General features: G+C 45.5%; 1 protein-coding gene across 3 annotated transcripts in view; it reads left to right on the top strand.

The window, feature by feature from the left end:
• Nucleotides 1-21585, top strand: part of xirp2b (xin actin binding repeat containing 2b) — a 42967-nt gene that overhangs the window by 10817 nt on the left and 10565 nt on the right. The window contains exons 2-7 of one of the 3 annotated variants that reach the window (XM_028991190.1): nt 5221-5279; nt 18070-18218; nt 19927-20052; nt 20842-20886; nt 21149-21215; nt 21471-21574. In XM_028991190.1, the coding sequence (XP_028847023.1) occupies nt 5273-5279; nt 18070-18218; nt 19927-20052; nt 20842-20886; nt 21149-21215; nt 21471-21574 (498 nt within the window). In that variant the 5' untranslated portion in view covers nt 5221-5272. Of the gene's footprint in view, nt 1-5220; nt 5280-14752; nt 14927-18069; nt 18219-19926; nt 20053-20841; nt 20887-21148; nt 21216-21470; nt 21575-21585 lie in introns of those variants that run through there. The other 2 variants (XM_028991192.1, XM_028991191.1) reach the window with 2 other exon arrangements.

The raw sequence follows: 21585 nt of genomic DNA, 5'->3' as shown, positions 1-21585 counted from the left end.
GGTCCCCAAGAACGGCAGAACTGTCAAGACATCTTGATTTAAAGAAATAAAACAAGTGGTGAAGCACAATAAAACTTGATTTTATTCTATTCTTATAGTTTCATGGCTCACCAATACTACTAGTTTTAAACAATTCCTGCTGCTGCATCTGCATCATTCATTGTGACCTGAAACTGAAGTTTTTGTCATTGTGAAAAGCTGCAGCACAGCACACGGTGACACAACAAAAACGTGTCCTCTTCATTTGACCATTAACCTTGGTGAGCAGTGGGCAGCCATGACAGGCGCCCGGGGAGCAGCGTGTGTGGATGGCACCTTGGCGGTTTGGGATTTGAACTTCTGCTTTAAGTCCCATAAAGTCTTGTGATGACCCTGTGTACACTCTATCTAGTCAAGCGCATTGTGTCATTTAAACAAAATAAACAAAAATATGCACCATAGTCATTTGAATGAATCACAGCAAGTTGTCATGGCTTCAGGATTGCACCAAACTCTGCATGCAGCTTTTCTGTGGCACCAAAGCCGAATGTGATCAAACTGGGCATTTCGATTGGAAGGACATTAAGGACAGCTAATATTTAGTGTCACCAAGGGGGTTCTGTAACAGGCATTTGGCTAAGAAAAAAAGAGTGCCAGATACATGGTGACAAAAAAAGGCAGGAACCTCCAATGTTCTCTGTTGAGGAATACTGCCCATTTGTGCCGATCCATTCCTTGAACCATTGTGGTTGGTATTTCTTTATTTCTTTTTTCGAGTTTTGACATGCTCCCCATGTTTAAAACTTCTATTTCGTAAGTGAAAGAACATTCTTCTGGAGACCTGATGGAACACACACTATCCATCAATGCTTATTCCTGAGTTGTGGCCCTTCCTGAGACCTTGGTCAGAAACACCATTCACTCACACTCATACCTACAGAGTCCCATGATCATGGAAAGTGGGAGATCTTGGAGAAGACCCAAGCCAAACATGTGGAGAGCAATGCTGGGGCAAAAGATTGTCATTGCTGGGTTGCATAGTATGAATCCATATGACCTGATTGCAAGTGTGAACTGTACAATTATCCAACAACTTTGAAAGGGTGTGTAGTCAGAAGTTGTCAAAAGACCAGATATACATATATATATATATTTACACATTTCAAATCATGCTCCAGCTCGTAAGAAATGGAAAGGAACACTTTTAGTGTCACAAAAGCGGCTGATTTAAAATTGGATTGTGGCTTTCAGATGAATGAAGCTGACGCTGATGATCTTCATCAAGAGCACAGAGAGGGCTGATCATGATTTGCCTGTTCTGTTCGTGATGAGGGAAGATGTGGGGCTCCACTTGTTCTTGAGGGCACTCCACTCTTTCGGCCCTCTGTCCTCACCTTGGACGACATCAATATTAAAGCACAAGTAGCCAATCACATTCATCTTAGAGTGCCAGCATGTTTTTTGCCAGAGTGAATGGACCCAAAGAAGCCACTGAAGGGCTCAATCTGCTCTCCCAATCAAAAGTAGAGACTCGCTTTTATCAGAGCTTTTGTCCAACCATTGACCCTTGAATGTCCTCTTCTGTTTATATCAATTTCATCAACTGTTTCAGAATGTCTGATAAGTACAGTAATTTGCAACAGAAGTTCTGTGGTGTTATATAGGATTTTGGGGGTGTCAAAGATCAAACTCCATGAATCTTTATTCAGTCATTATTCAGTTTTGTCAGAAATATCTTTAATCAAAGGAGAGATTAAAATGTACTGACAAGCAACATTGAATGCATATTAATTAAAAACAAGCCTAGAATAGACCAATCACAGTTTTTAAAAGTTGGATATTCCCTTTTCTTTTGAAAACCAGCACCGGAAGACCAGCACTGCAAGCAGGCAACACGATCTCTCAATCCCGAGTAGCAAATACATCCGTCATCGTGCCCAACTTCTGCCGGGAGATGTGTCCACCAGACGAAGTTTCAGCCTTCCACATTTTATTCAGCGCCCAGCTTCAGCAGACAGCCTTTTCTCCTTCCTGTCTTCTCTAAAAGTCTCTAAACTCTTGAAAAACCTTCCTCCAAACAGACGTCCCATCCGCTTTGGATACCCCACGCCGTCTTGCACAAATGCATTCCTCGCCTTCCCCTGACACAAGCACTGGCAGCCAGCTTCTCCTGCCGTTCTCCACGCCTCTGTTCCTTCCCCGTTTGAGCACCAGGAGTCTCTAATTACCGATCCGAAGTGAAGGATCCATCCTTGGCTCCCCTTCGCCGTATATACAACCCGCCCCCCTCCCCTCATCTCCCAGATCAGAGCCCGAGTCGTCTCTTCTCCGCTCGTGCTACCGGCGCCAGTGGTTTGATATGCCTGACAGAGGCACCTGTGTGGGATGGCATCTTCGGGGTACTCCGCTCGGAACGACCGCAGCATCTCCGCTTCATCAAAGAGCGCCCAGGGATGGGAGCAAGACGGGCCCTCGTGCTCGCGAGCGGCAGGCAAACTTCGTAGCGCGTTGTTAATGAGGTCGGAACGAGGCCTCCGCTCCTCACGCATGCGTCCTTCTACGAGACGATACAGGAGACTGGCCAACCACAGTCCGGAGGTAATATCAAGACAGATTTCCTATATTTCCAGCAACGAGGGCACATTTAATACCTCCTCAGTGGTTCTGAAGTACTTTGTGACATACAGCACACTGAAAGTACAGCAGTCACTATATACATATACATATATACAATAGACTACACCTTCAGAAAATGAACGGCAAAGCAGATCTGTTGAGAGTATGATGCACATCAAAAATTAATATAAAGAATATAGAACCAGTCTGAGTGTGATGCACCTCATATGGAAATCCATGGTAATCTGGCCAATTGTTGTTCTAAAACGTTCTAACCGTTTATTATAGATAAGAGTCTTCATAACACTGGAATGGAACGTAAAAATTGCATTTCTGTTTGGTCAAGTGCTGGCTTTGCGTGTACTACTGGTGGTGCCCTCCAGTAGCACGCGCAAAAGAACTCCAAGAAGCCCCCTACCGCACGACTGGGAGAGAGAGATAGAGTCGTGCTCTACAAACCCCTCAGTTTTCCATTACACCTGGAGCAGCTCAATCTGCCTTTGTGATCTTGGCTATCAGAGCTGGGAATCGGCGAGTGTTGGCCTCACCTACTGCTGACAAGCATGCCTGCGCGCTCTCGCAGACATCAGCCCTGGAGCTAAATGCACACACACACACACACACACACACACACACAAACAATAACCTAAAAACAAGGGCACACAGGGTCATACACATAAAAGCAACAAAGCCTCCAATGCTGCAAGTGGTGCAACCCAAATACACAAGACACACACAAGGTCATACACACACACTCATTTATAGACACACACGCACACACACACACACACACACACACACACACACACACACACACACACACACACACACACACACAGCTTCTGGGCACTGATAAGCCCTCCTGAATGGGTAACACTGCACGAGAAATCTTTCCTCGGAAAGCCAGATTTACAGTTGGCCTGAGCCTCCCCTTCAGACGTATTTCTCCTGCGTGTCCCAGGATAAAAAAGTGATATACACGGTGCACACAGTGACATTTGTCCTCTGCATTTAACCCATCACCCTGAGTGAGCAGGCCCCCACTGCCCCCCTGTGGCACCTCTGGAGACCCTTGCTACCTAAATATATACCCCTGTCAAGTATGGAAAAGGAAAAGTCTTCAACTCCAGAAGGTTGCTGGTTCAAATCCCGAACCGCCAAGGTGCCACTGTGCAAAGCACTGTCCCCACACACTGCTCCCAGGGCGCCTGTCACGGCTGCCCACTGCTCACCAAGGGTAATGAGTTTTACAGTGACAATCACTTCACATAGCTTGTAGCGTAGCTTCTAAAATTCCCAACAAGTATCGCTCCTCTTGTGACTAAAACATCATAATGGCACTCAAAACATGACACTATATTTGAAATGCGACATGGGCTGTCCCTTTGAGGTATTTAGAGTGGGATGCTTTTTGGGGTTTTTGTTTTTTTGTTAAAGTCAAACAGAAATTATGATTTTATCCAGGGGAATGTAATTCCTTGTAAAGAAAGCCTCTTTGAGCCGCTGTGGTGTTCTTTTCTTTTCATTTTTTTGCATATGCATGCTTCGTTGATGAGCTTCTTAGGATTTTGCCAAACAATGTTCAACCGTCGGAGAGCGGTAAGTGACAGTAATTAAGGGGTCTCGTCCCTGCTGCACGCTCTCCCCAAGCCAGTTAAGTGGCTGGTGGCTAAGTGTTGTCAGGGGCTGAGTTCGATTTGCAAATAGTTTGGCACGTGGGGTGGGGAGGCAGCAGCCTAGCTGCTCAGGTGCAGTGCCCCGAGCCGATAAACAGACGAAAAAAAAAAAATGAAGATAGTTATAAGCGGTTTTCCACATGCAATTATCACAGTTGCCATAGCAACCAGGATCCAAACAGAGCAGATGGAGCAGCGATCTGAAGCTCCTCAAAGCAGTTTATCTCCTGGGTAGCTGAAACGTCGGCTGCTTAAGGATCGGAACTGACCGAAAAAGTTCAGTCAAAAGCCTGAGGGCACCTTATACCTAACTGATGCATCTGTCAAAAATCCATTTTTAATTGTAAAGGTAGAGGATTATAACCTGGGCATCTTTATGCTGTCTTAGTGTTTGCCTGCAGTAAAATATGAAAGCATAAAAAATACAGTTTGGGTATTAAATGGCAGTATTTGAACTGCACTAATTACACCAAGCCAAAAAAAAAAAAGCGCAATGCCATATTTGTGCAATATTTGGTTTTCCATGATTCACCCGTCGCTTGTCATAAACGTCTGCTGCTTACCTGAGAGCTGGCCAGAATGATGTTGCTTAGCAGCAGCACTGCTTGTAGTGGTTTTGGCGGTATGTGCCAGAACAGCCATTCCGGATTTATTTCCTCACCCCACATCTCCTAATAACCTTGCATTTAGATGAGTGAAACATTACAAGTAGGACAGAACGATATTAAAAAAACTATACGCAGTGTGGCGATATTGGGAGGTTGTTGTTGTATGTATGTATGTATTAGTGGCATTATTATAATACTATAATCATTCTGCTTAATTTTTTACTTTTTTGCCAACACCCCTTTTCACAGAGGGGCGATACACAGACCACGTTTTAAAACCACACGGTAACAGCTCCTCTTCCTCAGGGACCCTGACCCCTGTCCTCCTTTCTGCTCTTCAGGAAAGAAGGACGTGAGACGGGAGCTCGCTGAACCTGCTGACCAGGCTTCGCCATGCAGAGTAAGAACAGCAGCCTAACAAAACTTTCTTCGGTCATCTGATACTCAGCGTCGCTGGCTTACTTACAAAGGTTTCGAACTACGGTGCACAAAGGAAGTCATTTGTTTTTAAAGGGGCAAATGGGCAAGAGACTTTGATTGGTTAATGAGCTGAGTTCAGTCAGAGGGTTGAACTTGAATTGGGACTAAACAGCCTCATGGCCATAAAAGGTCATCTGGGGGCAATCTGGTCTGATGAGTCCAGGCTGACCCTGACCCTAAAAAACGTGAAGCAAGGCACCCATCACGCCTCTGGAGGCTTGGGCCAGGTCTGGGCTCAGTAACATTATGTGGCTAAAAAGACAGTTAGGGACTCATGGCATGGCACAGCAGGCAGAGATCTGCTGGAAGGTGACAGTCCATTCTCCCCAAGGATTTTCGTATATTAATGTTCAAAAAGAGAGAGAGAGAGAAAGAGAGAAAAAAAATAATGCAAACAAAGCCAAAACAGAGCTCCCAGAATCCTTCATGGCTGGAAACGAGCACTTGTGCTTGTGACCTTGTTGAGAACAGGGTTGAGGGATGACTCATGTGAGCCCATGGCGGTTTTTCCTTTCTTCAGCGAACCCCTGCCTGCCTTTTAATTACACCAGATTTTTTAGTAGGGGTGTTTAAACATATCTCATAATCGATGCATCGCGATGCAAAACATGGACGATTCTGCATCGATGCAGTGCAGAACATAATTGATTATATCGTAGTGACGTTGATTGGTGGTTTTCTGGCCGTGGCATAAATTCTAGGTAAAAGAACTGCCGGTAGTGACTTTGGCTGCCTAATGTGAGTACCTTACCTGAGGCCTCAACTCACTGACATATTCGAAAACATAGTCTTAATTAATGTTGAAAAATCGATAATCGATGCATTAATACCTCTACCTCATTCACACCTCAACTTTTTAGAGGCCGAGGGTCTTTTCTTCAAATATATATTTGCCTTGAATCCAAGCACATACAAACAATGTTTGATAAGGTTTATAAGCTAAATAAAATAAAATTTCAGCAATATATGGCAACTGAAATATGATCAAGACCTGGCAACCTTCAATTTAACCAGACCTGAGCGCTTAATTAATTTTTTCCAGTTGCTAGTAACAATGTATGTCGCAATATTCTAAATTCTGCCTTGGCTGCCTACTTCTGCTTGAAAATATGATCATGAACTTCAATCATACATTAGCACTACTGGCCCAGTTAACTGCTTCAAAATGCCAGGAACATTGTGCAACCCAGTTCTAGCTGTGTGTTCAATAGAAGCGTATGTGTAATTTACCCTTCATTTAGCCAAATAGCGTGGAAATGCCATTACTTTAATTCCCTCAGGTTAGAAGCAGTACAGTACGCTCTGATCGGAGCTCTGGATGATTGCTCCTTCGCTCGTTGCCATAAGGGAACTCTGTGTCCCTCCGAGCTGAGCTGGGTGACATCTCATGAGGCAGCCCTTCACAAGGCAGGGGTGAAGGTGAACTCATAGGGATTGTGCTGCGCCTTGGTAATTACAGCATGAAGTACAAAAGGTAACAAAGGAGAACAAAAAAAACCACTCTTTTTCATCGGGGATTAAAGGAACAAAGCCGGGCTTGTGCCGGCATTCAATCCTCTTTTCCTACCATTTTCTCGGAGGATAACTAACTGTGTTCCTATCTGGAGCTCGGAAAGGATGGCACCGGACTGGTATCCGGCGTGGTCACTGCTGTCCCCCTTGGCTGTCAGGCCCAGCCAATGATGAAGGGTGGTAGTAGCCTAGTGGGTAACACACTCGTCTATGAACCAGAAGACCCAGGTTCAAATCCCACTTACTACCATCGTGTCCCTGAGCAAGACACTTAACCCTGAGTTGCTCCAGGGGGGGACTGTCCCTGTAACTACTGATTGTAATGATAAATGCTGTAAATGTAAATGAATCCACTTATGCAGTGGCATCGGTGAAGCACACGGCAGCAGGAGATATATCAAATATCAAGATTTTATTATTAAGAACAACACTCTCTACTCCACAATCGAGTCCAAATCTTCACCCCTCTACCCGGCCAGATGCTTAAAACAGTAGAAAAGTTAATCGTTTCATTTTACCCTGTGTTCTTACTGGTATCGAACCGGGGCAGAAAAGGGTCTATTGGGCTAAACTCCACTGCACAGGGTTCCTTGGTGTACTTGTCTGACGTCCATCAATAATGAACGAATACGTCTTTTTACATTTTTAATAATCTGTGTAGAACAATATTTTTCTTTAAATATCTATAATTCATGCCTTTCTTTAAGTATTTATTTTGTTTTTTTTTATTGTACTTGTTTATCCCACAATGTGTGCCAGGAAAGCTGGCGAGATTTTTTATTTTATTTCTTGTTTTTTTTTTAAATTAAATATGAATAATTACAGATTTCCTTATTGATGTCTGGCAATAAATATGCATGCGGTTTCCCCTCTCCGAGCGAGATAACGCCATGTAGCCCCCTCTTTATCAGCGGCGTGAATTTTTCATCTCCTGCTGAATATTTAGCACGTATTTTAATCTAATCCTCCTCATGGCTTAAAAAGTATTTTGTGTCACGTTCGCACACTCAAACCGCCTCGCCGACACATTTGCGCAGCGTCGTATTTACACACAGACCCGCTGAAGAGCAGCTTGCTCTTGTTAATCCCGCCGCTTTGTGGTGAAAATGACCTTTTGAAGTTGTGGGTAAAGGTTGCTCTCCTCTGGGAGCGGGGCGGGGGTAGAGATGATGGATGGAGGCGATGAAGGAAAAACCCACTGGCACCCTGGCTTCCTGCTCCTTCTCTGATGACTATGTTCTGTGTAACCTTGGAGGATGAATGTACTGCTCACCTGCTCTCGGGTAGGGTACACTACTAGGGTACACCACTGGACATTTATTGTCGGGTTCCCATTTGTGGATGAAAAGCATTTTGTTTTGTCTGGGACTGGGTTTAATCCATGAACATCTTCCATAACATTGGAATGCTGCATCATTCTTCCCAATCCAGGTCCTGAAGAAAAAACTCCCAGGCCTTCATTTGGCAGGTTCTAAGCGGGTTGGATTAAAAACCTTCTGTCCGGTCGTGCTTCTCCGGGATTCAAGGTTGAGAAATAAAGCTGTATCATGATATTTTCATAATTTCCTTACATTCTTACGTAATTTGTTCATGGAATTGAAAGTGAAGTGATTGTCATTGCAAGACACTACAGCACAGCACATGGTGATACAACGAAATGTGTCCTCTGCTCTTAACCATCACCCTTGGTGAGCAGTGGGTGGACATGACAGGCGCCCGGGGACCAGTGTGTGGGGACGGTGCTTTGCTCAGTGGCACCTCAGTGGCAGTTTGGCGGATCGGGACTCGAACCGGCAACCTTGTGATTACTGGGCTGCTTCCTTAACCGCCAGGCCAACCATGTATTAGCTGTATATTTAGCCCCTCGCAATTTGTTGAAAATGGAGGAATATTTTAGTTAGACTATATATAAACTGACCAACTGACTAAATGGCTTTATTCTCTTAATGTGATCTAGAATTATATGAATGATAATCAGTTTGAAGGAGGTGTGTTAAATTCAACAAATAATGCATTTGGAACGGCTGCTGTAGAATTAGAAATGAGATTTTTAGACACATTTTTCAAGCGAGACAGGATTCAAATGAACTCGTGCCACGTCTCTCCGCACATCGTCCTCATTACAGAACGGAATCTGCCGCGTCCCCGTGCTCGGGTCTGAATGCCATTCTCGAATCTCGTTTGCCCAGCTGTAATTAACTGTATCAGGTCACATTACTGTCATCGAGTAATTGTGCCGTGTTAATTGCGAGGGGCAGTGGAAGAAAAGGGGTTTCCAGGGAGACTGTTGACAGGGCGGCTCTGTCGAGATTAGACCATGTCAATCAGAGATGTGGGTTCCTGGCGAGCCACCAAGCCGCACGGTGTCTCCCGCAGAGATGCTAGATTTCTCCCTGTCGTAGCTCTACCGTCTATAATATTAAATTACTTGAACGCTGCTTTGGATTCATTTTCCCCAAAAAAAAAAAAGCATTTATTATCTGCTATTCTCACGATTGTAAAAATATCACAATAATCAGGAATCTCCGAAACAAACATTCCTTCCTGGTCGAATTTCGGTTTTATGTACGCTCCCAAAGCTCTGCACAGATCTCATAGGTCTTGTTCTAGAGGGAAGGTTCCTTCACCACATCTAAACCGCTCCATTCAGACGCCGTTTTAGAAACGCTCCTCGCACGGCGCCTCATCTGCCGGCTGTCCGCGGCCGACTTTATTACCAATAGATAATTACGTCCACATCCTCCACCGCAGAGCCCATGGGGGCACCCTGTCTCTGTGGGATTCATTTGGCTTCGCGGCTAGTGGTTGATCATTAATGGCCGGCCGTGGAACGTCCTGTTGATTCAAATCCCGTCGACTCCCTGCAACTCGGGTTTGAAATTTGAAAGCGGTTGCACCACCTCCGTGTGCTCGAGAGCTTCATGGAGGACATGCAGATGCAGCGATGAGCCGCCACCCCCCCCTCCCGTCCCCAGTACAGTCTTGCCTGGGCAGGAGCCCAGTGCTGGACACTCAAGCCCTTCAGAAGTCTAATCAAGTGTGGCCACTCGCCTGGGACTGAGGAGGTGCTGATGGGCACGCCGGAATTCTTTGGGAAGCGGCAGATGGCGGTTTCATCAAGGCCCCGTCTCTCCCGAATCGTCCGCGGACGGATCCTTCACAATCAAGGATAATCTTCCGTGGCAGGTGTGCGTCTGGTGCCACCGGGGGCGATGACGTGCCACCAGCTATTCCCGCTTGCTAAAAAGTGACACGGGTGCACTTGCTGCCGTCTGGGAGTTCTTTCGCACATGATTGAACACCACAGGAGGGGATTGGAGGGAAATATTTTACATGCATCGGACGCACTCTCCTCAAACCGAGCAAATTTATACACGCGTTAATGCCTTTTCATGAGCAGAAATGTAATTATGACCAGGCTACTCAGCGAGGGAAGTGGCGCTCACTGCCACTCCGGTTAAAATAACAGCGGGTTTGAAATGACCGCGGATTCTAAACTGTAGAGCAACAAAAGAGACCCACGATTTACAGACGGGAGCGTTTATGAATGTTTATAGAGTCAGTCCGGTTCTTCAGGAGTCCCAAGTCACAAAATTACCATATGTTTTTTTTATTATTATTATTTCTGTTCATTCTTCTTTTAGACCATGTTAATAATCTCCTGATATGCATGAGCTGATACTCATTCAACATTCAACAGCTAGGCAGTGGTGGCCTAGCGGTTAAGGAAGTGGCCCCGTAATCAGAAGGTTGCCAGTTCGAATCCAAGGTGCTGCTGAGCAAAGCGCCGTCCCCACACACTGCTCCCCGGGCGCCTGTCATGGCTGCAGACTGCTCACTCAGGGTGATGGGTTAAATGCAGAGGACACATTCCTGTGGCTCTCAAATCCTTTGATAGTGGGTTTAGTGTAATTATGAACTGTGACACAATGACAAATGTTTTATGTATTGGTGGAAGTAGGGTCAGGTGGACTGGGGCGTGACGTGTCTGTGTGTGTGTGTGTGAGAGGGTGTAAGAGACACCTTGCCTGACATGATCTGAAACACTTATAATTGTTCCCATAGTCTGTACGTTTACATCTATATACATCTATTTGCGCGAAATACACAATATTATAGTTGGTAATTATAGTTGGTTTAACCCACATTATAGTTGGGTTATGCTTTTGTTCTTTACTTTACTCTCATTGCTCTTGCCCAGTGATTACATCACTGTTCTGTTCCCCCTCCCCCTTTACACGAATTTACAGGCTATTTAAGTGTACGTTGGACATTAATGGTCCTGGAGGACACAATTCTATGGGATGCAATGTATATGGCTGAGATGACAGTAAAACTCAACTTTACTCTCAGAAGAGCACATGCATTAAAGCAAGAACAATCACCAGACTAACACCATTACCACCCTCACGAGACAACCACATAATGAGCTTTATAACTGTACTCCACTTATGATCACTGCTATAATCATGCCCTGTTTCTAGGGTTGCGCGTTAATGCATCACAATGTGCAAAGGTCGAAGTTCAACAATATTAAACTGACCACGGTGTCAGAGCTGGGCGCAGTGCAAAATGCTCTTCAGGCATAGAAAACAATGGTCTGTGAAGGACTTTAGTGTGCTCAGTTGATTGAAATCCATCCTAGCGACAGAAACCTTAAAGTGACTGCATAATTTCTTCAGTACAACCATACAGTTGGTTTTCACTGTCAATGTGACAAAAACCTGCTATTTTAATGTGGGTGTGATTACATTGAACCAGTTAGGACCCTGTGTTCATTCAATAAAGGTATTGTAATAATCTTTACACCTTCAGCCCTGTTAGCGCATTCCTGTTACAGCCCTGTTTGGTCATTCCTGAGGTTTTACTATGTTATTTAAATTTTTTATTATGTACCACATTTTGATTAATTGAGTATGAGTTTATTTTCCTGCCTCTCCACGCAGCACTTTTTTTGGATGACATTTGTGCTCAGTGAACATTATTCCTCAACCTACCCATTCTCTGAGACGTTTTCCATATGTCACATACATATAATGATAGGTGAATGTAAGACTTCCTGTATGCTTTAGCGAAATCTGACCATTTCATTTGAGAGAAGTATTTTTGATGCTTTACATATTTTGCATTGCTGATGACAATCTACTGGATGATCTTTAAAGGCAGTGACCACCAGTGGTTTGTGTGCTTTAGGGTCCAGGTTTTTTCCCTAAAGTCACTAAAATCTCCTTATGTCCTTCTGTGTTGTTTTATGTGATTCCATGGCTCTCCATGGGTCTTTCAAGGACATCGATCCTTATTTTCTGAAGATGGTCATTGATTGAGTTGACTTTATGTTGGCCTCAGATCATTGTCTCATTGAAAGGTGGAATTCTGAGTCGTGGTCTTCTGCCGCAGTAATAAGAGTAAAACCATGATGACATGCTTAAGCGGAGGCCAGAAAGTCTGACCCCAGTCTCACCAGGGCGATAAAGATATTCTGTGATTTATGAACTTTTGCGAGTAGCAGATGATAGGTGAACATGACTTGGCCATCGCTCCTTTAAGGTTGCCTATTGACCTCTTTTTGGATGGTCTTGCTGATGAATGTCCTCCTCAATTCACCGTAGATCTTCAACTATCACAAAAGCAACTGGCTATAGAGCTTGCTTCCCTGTCGTTTTAACAGCGTTGAGCCGTTCTTGAAGTGAAAGTGAAGGTCATTGTGAAATACTGCAGCACAGCACACGGTGACACAACAAAACGTGTCCTCTGCATTTAACCATCAAGCTTGGTGAGCAGTTGGCAGCCATGACAGGCGGCTGGGGAGCAGTGTGTGGGGGCGGTGCTTTGCTCAGTGGCGCCTCAGTGGCACCTTGGCGGATCGGGGCTCAAACCGGCAACCTTGTGATTACGGGTCCGCTTCCTTAACCACTAGGCCACCACTGCCCTTTGTTGGTTTGTTTCTTGTTGGTTTATTACAAATTCAAATTTAAATCAAATTTATTTGTCACATACACAGTCATACACGGTATGATATGCAGTGAAATGCTTTTGCGACTGCTACAGACCTCATATTGCAAGTATTCAAGTGAACCAATATGCAAATATTGCAAACATAACCAAATATTAAAATTGGATGTTTTTAAACATAAAATATGTGTAACAGGTAGCGTGAAGGTGTGCAAATGTGTTAAGTGAAAGTAAAGTGAAAACTTGTGCAAATGCTATGCCCATAATTAATAGTGCAACCTCAGTCTGTTTTCTCCAGCATGAAAACTGCAAATATTATTTATGATATTTGGACTGTGCGTCAGATTGATAGAAATTCCACCATGATGTGAGACACATTGGCGCTCAGCTTTTTCTCTGAATACAAAATCCATTGGCGAATTCATAATCCTTCCCTGGGCGCATCAACAGATGCAGCGCAAATGTATCCAGTAGCGCAGGTGACAGATGCATCCAGAACATGTCTGGTTTTCCTGCCGCAGATATGGCAACAGCTCTGCAATGCGTGACCGCAGCGCCTGGCACACCCTGTCCGACGCTCATGCCTCTATGCTGGGCCAGAGAGGACAGACGGTGTCCGGTGCTCAGGTGGCTCCAGCACCGTCTGAAGCCACTCAGCACCCTTCTGTGACATCACTGACCCAGTTTGAGGCCACGCCCCCTGCTGCTGGGGACTCTGTGCGTGTTTGCTCGTAAAGCAGCAAGTGGATGAAGGAGGTAAACTGGGTGAAAAATAAATCTATATACTTTGTATCTGTATTCATTTATTAGGCCATACATAAAGATGCATCCATTATTAATGAGTTAAATGGATATTAATGAGCTACAATACATAGAAACAAAGTAGTAGTAACATAGTACAATACAGTAGTAGTAACAAAGTTGTATAAGTCTTATAACATGTTGCTGTCAGATAATTACCTTGGCTGCAATTTAGACTATGAACATCATTATTGTGTGTAAAATTAAAATTATGATTATTCACCTTTCATGTAGTATGTCAAGTTTAAATGGTCATATGAATAATCAAATCATAAATAACTTAAATAAATTGACGAACAGAAAATGTGTTCTCGTAAAATCTTCACGGAATACAATTTCTCAAAGATCACTGGGTCAGAAGTCTGGAATTCTGGTTTGATCAGGCATTCACTGACATTTTCAGACATTTTCGTGTCCCACAATCCTGTGACCTCAATTTGTGTTAAACTTTTTATTGTGACACCCGCACCCATGGGTTTTACACTTTTATCACCACAGTTTGGGCCATATTTGGCAACGCTCATTGACATGCAGCTCATTTCCACGCCCTTGCTTTTGCATTCTTGACATGAGGCTCGCAGCACCATGGGCAATCCATAATGCTCCAAGTGGCGCAGGGATGATTTACGGTGCTCGAGGACCTGCTCTCAGATCAGGTGCAAGGCGCTGCCCACCGGGAGCAAATAACTCATCTGAAGGGTATTTATCGGTGCAACCTCCACTTTCGATACAGATGTAATGTCTGCTGATCTTTTTCTCCCACGGGCGCTGAAGAAATACGATATATATTTGGACACATCTGTTGTTGCTGCTGTGCAGAAATAAATAAATGTGTAATGTATAGATGAACGGGTGCATTCTGGGATACCTGCCTGGGTGAGCTACCTGCGTCTGAGCTGTCCAGAGGAGCATAAATAAATGGTAGTGCTCAAATACATTTCCAGTGTCACTCCGCCCCATGGTTGGTGATGACAAAAGGTGGTTTATGAGTGGAGAGGGAGAGGAAGTCCACGCAAGTACATATTGGACAGGCGAAGCTTTGAAAGGGTCAGGTCCCCTAAAAAAAGCTCCTTCAGACAGGGCGCCATGGGGGTGGGTGCCGCTGGGTCCAAAATAAAACCGGCTGCCAGTCGGGACTGGTGGGACAGAAGGGAACGTGCAAGGCTGGAGCTGGTCTCCAACAACGGGGGGATTTCAGCTGGTCTGGGGGCACATTCAGACGCCCTGCAGGTCAGGGGATATTTAACTGGGGGGACGGTGGGATTCTATCGGTGGAGCATCTTCCTCCTCTAGACGGGCTTGGTAAGTGCTTCAAATTTCCATGTAAACGGAGTGACTTTGAAATTCCCTGTTAATAATTATTTAAAACGTTGTCATTGAGAGTAATATGCTTTTTGAGCTTAAATTTTTTTTTTTTCTCCACACTGTTTTCCTTTCGCGCTCTTGCATTTGCATGCAGATAAAAAAAAATCATAAAAAAATCATTTGTATGCTTGGAGCTTCACCAGCGCATTAACGTTTCATGCTGGAGCGTTGCATTTTTTTAATCGGAAATGTCTGCCGCATCTTAGCCGAAAGGGTGGGCACACTTAGGAAGATATTGGATTAGACGCTGAACAGTAAGCTCTAGACGCCGGCCATCTCGAACTTGAACTTCCTGTCGGCTCTAGGTGATTAGAGAACGGGGGAGTGAATTTATGGAGAAATAAAGGACGCGAATGCGTTCCAGTTTATTTGCCTGAAACACTTTCGACGAGGTTTTAACCTTTTTTTTTCTAGCCCTTCATTTGTTGCCGGAGCCGCAGCGAAGTACCCCGGCCCGGCCCGGCCGTCGCCGGCAGAGAAACATGACTCCCCATAGCACCGCAGTTTAAAATAAAGCTGATTTATTTTTTGCAGGGACGTGGCGCCTATATTCCTTCACTTTCGTGTTATGTGAGCCCCGGAGCTTGTTACAAGATATCCCAGGATTCCCATCACATTTCTGCGGCGATGAAACCACCGGCCCCATGCCCGGCGAGGGCCCTTTGCCTGCAGGGGCGCGGGCACCCACGCTGCGAACGGAACCACGCCGGGCCCCGGGAGCGGCTCCGTTTAAACCCTCGCACCGAAGGATATTTGGACAAATTCGGACGCGTTTTTCATCATGGCTGCTGCCGTAAGCCGTCTAATTTTGGTTGGGAGAGTGAAATTCGGCACTTGTCCCTTTTTGACAGGTTGATAGGCTTGCGCCGGCATTCCCCCCATTCCTTCATGGCTAAAATAGGTAGAAGGAGATGGGTTAGCTTCGGATGATGGCGCCTAGCAGACGCGCTCAACATTAAACGTGCCCGCCTGATTAGTAAACTTTACCACGACTTCAGGCCGCGCCCCTCGACGCGAAACCGGCTTCCCGGGCCATAAATCACGTGCTGAACAGAACTTGATTGATGGTTCACAGCCCATCGGCGACATTATTCTCCGCGCTTGACAACTGGCAGTGTTCAAGTAACAGATGAATAAGCCAGACGACTGTAATACGGTATTTAATGCCACATGGCAAAATTGCAATAACAACTGGCTCTTGGCCCTGGTGAGTGATAGTATCCGTGCAGGAAAGGGAGTTGCCCGCCGCACGATAAATAACCCGCCCGGTGACGCTCGCCGCTCTCCGATGCACGTCCGGTGATTGAGGGGGCGATAGTGTCGCGATGAGGGACCGACTCCCGAGATTTACAGCCGTCTGGGCCGTCAGCGCTGAATTATTTAAAACGCATCATCACGCTGTTACGTCGGAACGTCGTTTTCATTCGTCACTGCGCCGGACAAGGCCTCGCTTTGTCAGGCCGCTCTGATGATTTTGAACGTCTCGCCTTTTCGGCTTCTTTCAGGCACTCGGATTGGCGTCCCAAGTGGCAGCAATTAGCCTAATGCTTATGGAATATGTTTTTAATTTGATTAATCCTGATGGCATCTCACGCGGCCGATTGATGGTACAGAATAGACTCAGCGAGGCCTTCGGTAATTACCTTCCAGTCCAAGGAACTCAAATATGAGAAGGATTCTGTCACATTTGCATCCTCCATTTGACCGTCTTTATTTTATTTTTTTTCTAATCTTGGCAACATTCCAAAGCCGAAACAGCGAAGTGAGCATGTAATATTCAACGTGCATTTCAAATGAGCCCCCTTAATTATGAAACATTCCCTCTCTGCACAAACAAATTAATAACCGGCAAAGTATCCTTATTTTTCCCAAATCACGCTGCAATTAAGTGACGCGAACAGATTAATTTTGTCAGCGGCTAAATTACGTCCGTGAAGAAAAAACCCCGAACTGTTTACAGACTTGCTAATTCGCCCGCATTTGTCTGCGTTTCGTGCCTGTCCAATCCGATTTCGTTTTCGCTGCAGAACTAATAATGGCCGTCGTTTGCTGTGTGCGTCATTGAACCCCCCCGACTCAGTCGGATTTTTAAGGCACGGTCGGCGATAAAAATCCTACGTCCCCTCGCTCATTATGCACAACGCTGCCTGACATTTGGCCGTCGTTATTTTATTACAGTATAAAATCCCCGACCCTTTTAACTTGCGCTACAGCGTGTGTCCTCAGTTCATCTTCAATGGCGCTGTGCAACGTGCACAGCAAATGAACATGATTTTATCGCACATCTCACCCAGACAACACAGACTTCCGTGGCGCACGCGCCCGCCCTCCGCCCCGCATGCCATGTCCTCTAATGAGGAGCCGTGGCCGCGGCCCGAGCGCGGGCTGGCGTTAATGCGCTCGCCGTGGGTGCGGAGACGGGAGGTGCTCAGAGGCATCAAAGGCTCCTCACGTTAACAACGTTTTTTCACAGAAGGAGACGGTGGGTGGGGGGAGGCGTCCATTCACCCCATGGGCTCAGTCACGCCACTGCGGGTTTTCGTTGGGGCCACAGGATCCACAGAGGCCGCATCGGAGGACCTGGCAACGTCCTTCTAGACCTGGCAACGCTCTTCTAGGCCTGTGTTTAGCAGGATGAGCTCATTCTGTGTTAATGTTGGGTCCGCGGCCTATTTAATGGGGCCCAGATTTAACTATCTTGCAGCAACCCGTATACAAAAACTAGTTGGTGTCAACTCCATTAAACGTTCATGACATTTTCCTCTCTGAATCTGACCCTCGATTAGATGTTATATTAGGCTTTACAGGATCTGTGGTTTCCAAGAATATGAGAGCTGTGGCTATTTAAAAACACACTTTTGACCTATGGCATGTGATATAAAACCGTTTCCAATTTTTCGATGTGCAGTTTATGGCAATGCATTTTTGTATTAGCTCCTTTCTAGAAGAACATTAAAAAGAATGTGCTTTTTAATTAGCTCTTCTGTTTATATGATTTTTTTTTTTTTATGTACAGTGCTGTGTTAGCCTTTCATGCTCTTTTTTTGCTAATCTAACGTCAAGTGCTGGTGTTTCTGCAGCTGCAGGCAGTGTGCTGGTAACCAGGACAGGATTTCCTGAGGACACAGAGGCCCCGACAAACCAAACCGACTCCATCCCACTGAAGGACCGCATGGCCATGTACCAGGCAGCCGTCTCCAAGCAGGGGGGCTCCGCTCACTCTGCCGGGGTACGCTGTGAGCGCCACAAAAGCATGGCAGCAAGGCAGTTTTATCGGCCCTCTGTGCCTCTAGCAGGCTTTGTGCACCATTTGGAATTTAATGAAGATCTGAGCCAAACTACAGCACACATGAGTGGAAGAGATCTGACTCCAAAAAAAAGTTCAAAACCCCAGAGGGGGAATTATTATTATGAGAGGTAGTATTATTGTTTTTCTATTTTCATATACTCACTTGACCAGTGAGTCAGTGGTGAGGTCACTTTGTATCTTACCCTGCCCTAAACATCTGGTGGCCTACCCATGCACCTTGAAATCCAGATTTACATTTAAACAACAACAAGACCTTAATTGACCTTAATAATATATATCATGCATAATGTTTGTAACTATATTGCAATTGGCCTGTTATTATTTAATAAGCCCTAGTTTATCAATTTGAATGAAATAGTTCATTTCTGATCCAGCCGCATAATTTGGCATCAGTTGCAAAAACTGATGAACCAATAATGCGGAACAGTAATAATTGGGATCCATTAGATGCATATACAACCAGAATTGGCCAGCTATTAAATCTTCTGTTGTTTATGTGAGTCCTAGTGTTGGCCTAGCGGTTAAGGAAGCGGCCCTGTAATCAGAAGGTTGCCGGTTCGAAACCACCGAGGTGCCACTGAGCAAAGCACCGTCCCCACACACTGCTCCCCGGGTGCCTGTCATGGCTGCCCACTGCCCACTAAGGGTGATGGCTTAAAAGCAGAGGACACATTTTGTTGTGTCCCCGCAGTGTCTCACACTTTCACTGAACATATTTTCGTATTCTTGCCAAAAAGCGTGCAGTGTTTTTTTACTGCTGCGATTTCTGTCAAGGAGCCGAGCTCAGAGCAGACAGATCAGAGTAGCTTTAAGGAAACACTATCTGTTACCCGGCTGTGAAAACTACCACGGTGAATGTCCTCATCCTGAGGGGGTGCCTTTGATTGAAAAGATGCTCATGAGATGCTTTATTTCCGCCTGTTTTAGGGCTGTTGTAATATTTCCTAATATTAACATCAGACCCCGAGACGGCAGAGCATTTCACGTCCTCAGCAGGTTTTGAGATTCAGCATGCTTCGTCTGTATATGCTGCAGTCCTGCATAATGCTGTCAGCTCTGGTAAAAGCAACGTATTACCGGAGCCGGGACAGTCGTGACCCCCTGATCCGGGAGCTTAAGGTCACTGTTAGATCAGAGTGTGGGCGCCAGCGTGCCGTGCCCGGTGATGTCATTGTTTTGCGAAGGTCTACCGACGGCTTTGTCGCACTCTGTGGCAGAAATGTGACGTCCAGAGCTCCGTGAGAAGGACAGAAACTTGACGCCGTGAGTCACCGGGGCCGAGAATAGTCCTTACATGTAGGCACAGTGGGCAACTTGTACCGCCTGCAGTGTAACCTTGCGATGCAAGGTTGCACAAGCACATACAGCCACGAGATCAGACATACGTAGACGCATGAACTCCACCGGGTGGCCAGATACGACACGTGTGCATGCTGCTGTTCAACCCCGATAGCATATTCATTGAAATAGCATAGACATAGACTTAACAGAATGTGCATTGTGGATTTGGTTGGTTATCTACTGTGTGTATCTATGGCGTATTTCTTTTTTTTTTGCACATGCTTTTTTTGTGACCTTCTGCATACAAATGTGACTGGAGCTAATGAAAGTTCCTGTGCTTCATTAGGTCATGGAGGAGTCTGAGGTCTGCTCTTTGCCCGGAGGGCTTGCCGGCGTGAGAAAACAATTCGAGGATATTGCGACGACTCAAGGCTCCGCCACTCAATTCCATTTCCACCACCGATCTGTGCAGGTAATTAATGAGCGGCGCTGTCAAAGGCATGCAATGCAGATGAGCGAGGAGCGAACCGAGGCGAGGCACATGCGGGACAGCGGTGGAGCAGACGAGGCGGCTCTGAGCCCTGCTTAATTCAGCCCTGCCGGCCTAACGCTCCCATCCGTGTCACTGTGTTCCGGCACATTCCCATTCGCCCTGTAGGCTTGGAGGCTCACAAGCGGCCACTGTGCACGAACCTGTGCGAATGTGGAATGATGGAGAGGCTTTGCTGGCAGAGAGGTGTGCGCCACTTGATTATTTCAACCACTGCACTTTAAGGGCTCTGACAGGAAGCTCAGGTTCAGGCCATGTAGCTCAGACACTTGGACTGCATAGACTTACACATCGCAACGGGCATCCAGTGACCTCCGAGATCCCAGAGGAGTCTGGGGGTGTCAGCTCACATTCGGCTTCCCAGTTGTCAGGCCAAAAGGAGGAAAAAAAAAAAATCTCTAAATAAAACAAATGTGTTCATTCTTCTTTTTTTTTCTCGCATCCACTGCCGAGCGAGAAAAAAGACAATATTATAGGATTTCTGCCAGCTTTGTCACAACATTAGTGTCTAGAATTTTCCATCCTCTGTCCCTTATTGTTGTGGATGACAATGCTTTATCTGCTTCTCTGTAAACAACAATGAATCTCACTCCGCCCGCTGATGGCTGCGCTGTCACCGAGCAGGGCTATTCCCCTCTATATGTGTCTAGGTGTGTGTGTGTGTTTCTCTGTGCCTATTCTGTGACAGCCAGTGCATCTTTCATTTCACAGGAAGTGTCAAATTCATCACAAGTGATGGTGATGAGCAGCTCCAGAGTAAGTGCCCCGCCCCTTCCTGACGTTTTTTTTACCCCCACAATCAAAGGCACCACAGGGCTGAACTCCATGATTCTCTCAAGGAGAGATAATAAAACGACCGACAATGGCTCCGGCTGGTTCTAGGCCATGGAACATTTGATTTAAAACGTTGCTCGGAGAGCTGGTTCCCTGTTAAATTACTCACAGCTCATTTAATTCTGTGTACAAATGCCCTATTAAATATTATATACTGGCAACCAAACGACGTGTCCTGTTGCAGGTTTCACATAATCAAACTGTTCACCAGAACGTTGCTTCCAGCGCTGAAAACCATTTGAACGAAACAGGTTGGTTTCATTGTTATGCCTGTGTATGCCTGTGCTATGCCTCAGTCCTGATATAAGGCACTCTGCCAGTGAACCCACTATGTCTGTTATAATCAGATATGCAGATTAAATGAACAGAAACATAGTACACATAAACGAAATAATTTGGCTCTTAAGAATAGAGTTTGATACACTGCCTTTCTCTCCTTTAATAAATATCGTCGTCTGATAAATGCTGTAAATATATATATTCATTATATTCTATCTAATACGTAGCAAGAGGAACAGAAGAGGAGGATTTGCCTAGGCTTTCTGCCAAAGAACTGGCCCAGCATTTTGAAAAAACAATTGAAGAAGCTACCCCAAGCAAGCAAATCAAGGTAATTTATTT

Source organism: Denticeps clupeoides, chromosome 9 (assembly GCF_900700375.1).
Source record: "Denticeps clupeoides chromosome 9, fDenClu1.1, whole genome shotgun sequence".
NCBI classification, from domain to species: Eukaryota; Metazoa; Chordata; class Actinopteri; order Clupeiformes; family Denticipitidae; genus Denticeps; species Denticeps clupeoides.
Note: the sequence above shows the minus strand (reverse complement) of the source record. Positions and strands in the feature narration are given on the sequence as shown.